We start from the raw sequence: 6,176 nt of genomic DNA, 5'->3' as shown, positions 1-6,176 counted from the left end.
GCTCCGGGGTCCCACACTGGCTGCTCAGGGATCCGACACCGCCTGCTCCGGGGTCCCACACCGCCTGCTCCGGGGTCCCACACCGGCTGCTCCGGGGTCCCACACCGGCTGCTCCGGGGTCCCGCACCGCCTGCTCCGGGGTCCCACACCGGCTGCTCCGGGATCCGACACCGCCTGCTCCGGGGTCCCACACCGCCTGCTCCGGGGTCCCACACCGCCTGCTCCGGGGTCCCACACCGGCTCCTCCGGGGTCCCACACCGGCTGCTCCGGGGTCCCACACCGGCTGCTCCGGGGTCCCACACCACCTGTTCCAGTAGGATGTGGAGATCACGTAGGAGAACAACACATGATGGTGATATGGGCAGAACTAGGAAGGTATAAAAAGGACTGGGTGGCAAAGGGAACGTCGGTGGTCATAGACGGCCATGTCATAAATATTTTAAGCTTTATATATAACCCAGCTCACAATGTGGAAACTGTATTTGATGTATTTGTAATGCACTGGTTCTCACACCTGTCCTCACCCACTGCAAATGTTTTGGATCTCTTCCCAGAAGAACACATGGAATAATTACTGACCCAACTGTCCTATACGTGACCTGGTAGAAGATCACATAGTCGTCGGCTCAGTGCTGCAAAGGACAATGGTAGAATTAGCAGCAGGAGATCAGCTCTCTGCAGGTCACCCAGAAAGTGGCACCAAGTGCTCTTAATTATAATGTAGTATTTGGAAACATAAAACAGAGGCTCTCCCGGGTTAAGTAGCTATTAAGAGATCATTAAGAACAATTACGTAAATTCCGTATATCGAAGCTGCAGCCTACAATACGTAGATGCCTCCAGTTCAGAAATCACTGATATTTATGTCTAAACAGGCTGAGAACTTATACAGTAAACCTCATCACAACCAACTCACACACTATATATATATTTATATAAACACACACACATATATCTATCTATCTAATCTCCCATCAATGTCACCCGTTAGATCTGATCTCCAGTCCTTGATTTACAACCTGACCGCAGGCTCTGGACCCCTATCCTGGGGACGCCCTGTCTCACATACACAGAACACTGCACACAGAGGGTCCTAGTTGTAGATAACAGAGCATAATGAAAACAGTCAGAGAGCAGACTTGTATCTTTGTGGTCATGCCGGTTGTAGTATGTACAGAATGTTATATACACCAGGAGCCTGAGTGTGATATACAGGAAGAGACTCATCGCCCCATATATTGTGTCCTACTATGTCTGCAGAAAACCTGACACCACAGCAGTAGCTGCAGTGTTAAATATTTCATATCCAGCCACGTGATTCCCAGTCAGATAAACACCTGTCACACGTATAACAGGTAACCTAATAGATTATATTCAATCAACTCTTTAATGCACCGCAATATGGAAGCGGAAATCACCACATAACAAGGTCCAGTCACAGTATATTACTTTATATGGCCCAAGAGAGAAGAAGAGGTGAAAATAAAGCACAATCTGCCCATATGTGCTGGTGAGTCCATTAATGGAGCAGAATGAGGAACCCTACACTGAGCTGATGAGTCCAACAGAGGGGGAAACAGCTGTATGGAGCCGACACTTACCTGCCTACTGTATACTCAATGGGTAACTCAGAGGACCTCTGAATCCTCTCACCAGCCCACAGTCCTCGGTGCCTCTCCAGCCCACAGTCCTCGGTGCCTCTCCAGCCCACAGTGCTCGGTGCCTCTCCAGCCCACAGTCCTCGGTGCCTCTCCAGCCCACAGTCCTCGGTGCCTCTCCAGCCCACAGTGCTCGGTGCCTCTCCAGCCCACAGTCCTCGGTGCCTCTCCAGCCCACAGTCCTCGGTGCCTCTCCCGCAGACTGATAACACACCTGCAGTGCTCCAGCACAGCTCCTCTCACAGACACTGACTCATAGTAATAATACTAATATGCTCAGACAGGGAAGTTTACATGGAATCCTCTAAACCTCCACACCCTCCAGTATCAGGGACACTCATCCGTTTCACAATTCTGTACAATATTATTAATTATACGAGTTCCCGGTGAGAGTAATGATCACTCGACTTACAACAATGAGTTTGGCTGCAGGCTCACAGCACAGACCCAATAAACTCTGTTTTCCCAAATGTCAGGAGAAGGCAGAGAAACCAACCAGATGAAGATGGATACACAGGTCTCTCACCTGCTCATATTAGCCAGTATTATTGTTTATTTATAGGGTGCCGTACAGGGGTAGAGTAGACCATATGACTGAGGGGCCCAACAGACAAAGTACCAGATACAGGGGATGTAAAACAGGTGCCCCAAAGAACATGTTGGGCGCGAGGACGAACAGGTGGACAACATGGGAGCTGTCAAGATAACAGGAGGAAGGAGGGCCCTGGTCATGAGAGCTGACAATCTAATGGGGAGGAGCGTGGCTGAGACAATCGGGGTGACACAGAGAGAGAATGTGGGTGCAGACAGGAGTTAGGGTGAGTGCAGGTAGGAGGTGAACTGATGGGTTTCTAAGGAACTTTTGAAACATGGAGGCTGGTGGAGAGTCTGATTGGACATTGGAGTGTAGTCCATTGGTGAGATTGGCACAGGAGAAGTTTTGAGGACGGAGTGTGATGTGGTAACCAATGGGGAGTTTAGGCACGGTAGAAGTCTTGCAGGCGAGCATGGGAGGAGGTAATGAGAGGTGAATGGAGGTGGAGGTCAGAGGTGGAGCGGAGTGGTCAGGTAGGTAGGTACCTGGAGACATGGTCAGAGATGTGAGGGGGAGAAGAGTCACTAAGGGCTTTGTATGTGAGGGTGAGGAGCTTGATCTGAATTCTGAAATGGATTGGGAGCCAATGAAGGGATTTATGCAGAGGAGAAGCAGAAGTGGATGAGCCCAGCTGCAGTATTCTGTATGGATTGAAGGTCAGAAATGTGAGTCAAGAAGGTCAGTGAGAAGGAGGTTGTAATAGTCAAGATGAGAAATGAGTGAATGGACCAGGATTTTGGTTGCTTCCTAGGAGAGGAAGAGACGGATTTCCGTGATGTTACGGAGGAGGAAGTGGCAGGATTTGGTAAGGACTAGATGTGAGGGGTAAAACTGAGGGCTGAGTCAAGGGTGACTCCAAGGCTACGGGCTTGGGTGACAGGAGAAAGAGAGATGTTGTCAACCAAGAGGGAGATATTGGAAGGGACAGCAACATTGGCGGGAGGAAAGATAACGATGAGCTTGGATTTGGAGATGTTGAGTATCAGCAAGCGCTATGACATCCAGGTAGTGACAGCAGAAAGACAGCTGGATACCTGGGTTAGCGAGGCGGGAGAGAGGTTAGGGGAGGAAAGATAGATTTGCATGTCATCAGCATAGAGTATTGAAGGCCAAATGACTGAATGAGTTCATCAAGAGAGGTGGTGTAGAGAGAAGAGCAGAGGGCCAAGGACAGAGCGGGAGAGGAAAGAGTCAGAGCAGACACACTAAAAGACCAGCCAGAGAAGTAGGAGGCAAACCAGGAGAGAGCTGTTTCGCAAAGACCTAGGAAGTGAAGGGTGGTGATGAGAAGAGAATGATCGATGGTGTCAAAAGCAGCAGAGAGGTCGAGGAGTACGAGAAGGGAGAAGTGACCTTTGACGAAAGGCAGACTGGAGAGGGTCAAAAAGAGAGTGGGAGGAGATAAAGTGATTCAGACGATTTTAGAAGCGAAGGGAAGCAGAGATATGGGGCGATAGTTGGAAAGAGAGGATGGGTCAAGGGAAGGTTTCATGAGAATAGGAGAGATGAGAGCATGCTTGAAGGCCGAGGGGAAGATACCAATGGAAAGAGAGAGGTTAAAGAGGTCAGCAAGATGACAACAGGCATTGGGAGAGAGGGAGCGGAAGAAATTGGAGGGGACAGGATCGAGAGGATTGTAGAAGAAAAGGTGGAGAGGAGACAGAGGATTGTACTGGAAATAACACTGGCTATTTTAAATTTAGAGGAATGCAATAGGAAAAGCTAAATAATTAAAGAGGGCACTAAAACTGCAAGACAAGTTCACAAATATCAGGTCTCTGTCTTGTACCAACTAAAACTACCTCCAAATACTCAGGGTGGACAACATTACATCAAGCCCCTTGTACCACTAGATAATGTCCTGTGCTCTATAGGGACATAGAGGAAGTGGAAACGGTGTATTACACTCTTATATTCTCAACAATTCCTCCATATTGAGGATGACTGTGGAACCTCCCGTCTGACTGGCAGCTCTCCAGAGACAAATGAGATTCTCATGCCAGAGATTTATACTTCACATCAGCTATTAGCAAAGTAATTGTGTCTCCCGGGCACAGGAGCCGTAACAGGTAACAACATGTCATTGTTTGGGCTGCTTCTCACCCATCTGCGATGCCCATTTCTCTCTCTCTGGCAGAGATGTACCCGTCACGTACCTGGTAGATGTATAAACACTACACGGCATCATGACCAGAGTCCACCCGCTCCCTCTTTCTACCTACAAAAAGTGCAATTTAACTGGATTCTGTATTATTGTGCAGACAAACGGCAGAAACATGACATAGTACATACTACCAATCAGACATCAGCTGTGATCAGGGCAGAACTACAAACTTGTAGCCCCCACAGCAAGATTCTAGGGGTCCCCTCCTCGAACCCCCACTTACTGGTCTCTGCGCCACACCGCACTTCCTGCGATCCCCACCGCTCTGAGCAGAATTTAACTTTGGATCCTGTTCTATTACTAATCTATAGGTTCCTGCTCTATTACTAATCTATAGGTTCCTGCTCTATTACTAATCTATAGGTTCCTGCTCTATTACTAATCTATAGGTTCCTGCTCTATTACTAATCTATAGATTCCTGCTCTATTACTAATCTATAGGTTCCTGTTCTATTACTAATCTATAGGTTCCTGTTCTATTACTAATCTATAGGTTCCTGCTCTATTACTAATTTATAGATTCCTGCTCTATTACTAATCTATAGATTCCTGTTCTATTACTAATCTATAGGTTCCTGTTCTATTACTAATCTATAGGTTCCTGCTCTATTACTAATCTATAGGTTCCTGCTCTATTACTAATCTATAGGTTCCTGCTCTATTACTAATCTATAGATTCCTGTTCTATTACTAATCTATAGGTTCCTGTTCTATTTCTAATCTATAGGTTCCTGCTCTATTACTAATCTATATGTTCCCGTTCTATATACTAATCTATATGTTCATGGTCTATGACTAATCTATACGTTCTGTCCTGTATCTGCACATATTAATGTCATACATGTGTCTTTATTAAGGCATTTTATCTGATGTGAGTTTTAGAATCACAGACAGAGTCACTATAAGAAATAAAGAGAGAACTGCTATGTACACATAAGGATACTCCATCTGTAAATACTTGTATGGTGTTACTTGTTGTCTCTCACCTGCAGCATTGAGGGGGACATCCCGATCTTATTCATCATTGTAGATCTCAGTGTTTTTCTCTTTGTTTTCTCCATTTTCCTGTCTGTCCTCTGATCTCGGACTATAAAGTTCTGGATGGAGAGAATCAGCAGGGAAGAAAGAACATACATTATAGATGAACGCTCAGTCCCTAGCGGATCTGGGGGCAGTAACAGACGGGCATCTCCTGGCACGGGACAGTAGGGTGGTCTCCTCTCCTGTGGCTGGTAGCTGGTAAAGGGCCACAGATCCTGATCGCTCCACTCTATGTCTCCCACTCCAAGGAGCTGATGGATGCATAAACATAGGGATTACAGTAGGGCACGTACGGTGAGTAATATATAACCTGCACAAAGCCAGCCACATCCATGATCCGCAGCAGAGCTCAGGATAAGCAGCCCCCTCCCTGGAGACCATCTGTCGGTCTGACCTCATTGTGGACGGGCTGCGGCTGGGATCTGTGCAGTCAGCTGGGGGACCCCAATTCCTCAGAGCCCCCTTATTTCTCCTATACATTACATTATACCTGGATTCTGCTATACATTATATTATACCTGGATTCTTCTTTACATTACATTATACCTGGATTCTCCTATACATTACATTATACCTGGATTCTTCTATACATTACATTATACCTGGAATCCCCTATACATTACATTATACCTGGGTTCTCCTATACATTACATTATACCTGGAATCCCCTATACATTACATTATACCTGGAATCCCCTATACATTACATTATACCTG

The 6,176-nt window shown here is 46.7% G+C and overlaps 1 protein-coding gene across 1 annotated transcript in view; it reads right to left on the bottom strand.

The window, feature by feature from the left end:
• The window catches only part of KIFC3 (kinesin family member C3), a 38,442-nt gene extending 32,726 nt beyond the window's left edge, over positions 1–5,716 (bottom strand). Inside the window, 1 exon segment of the mRNA XM_075189439.1 lies at positions 5,405–5,716. Coding sequence (XP_075045540.1) covers positions 5,405–5,554 — 150 coding nt within the window. The 5' untranslated portion in view covers positions 5,555–5,716.
• Positions 5,717–6,176: the final 460 nt, after the last annotated feature.

Source organism: Mixophyes fleayi, chromosome 10, assembly GCF_038048845.1.
Source record: "Mixophyes fleayi isolate aMixFle1 chromosome 10, aMixFle1.hap1, whole genome shotgun sequence".
Lineage (NCBI taxonomy): Eukaryota > Metazoa > Chordata > Amphibia > Anura > Limnodynastidae > Mixophyes > Mixophyes fleayi.
This window is presented reverse-complemented; position numbering and strand designations above follow the sequence as displayed.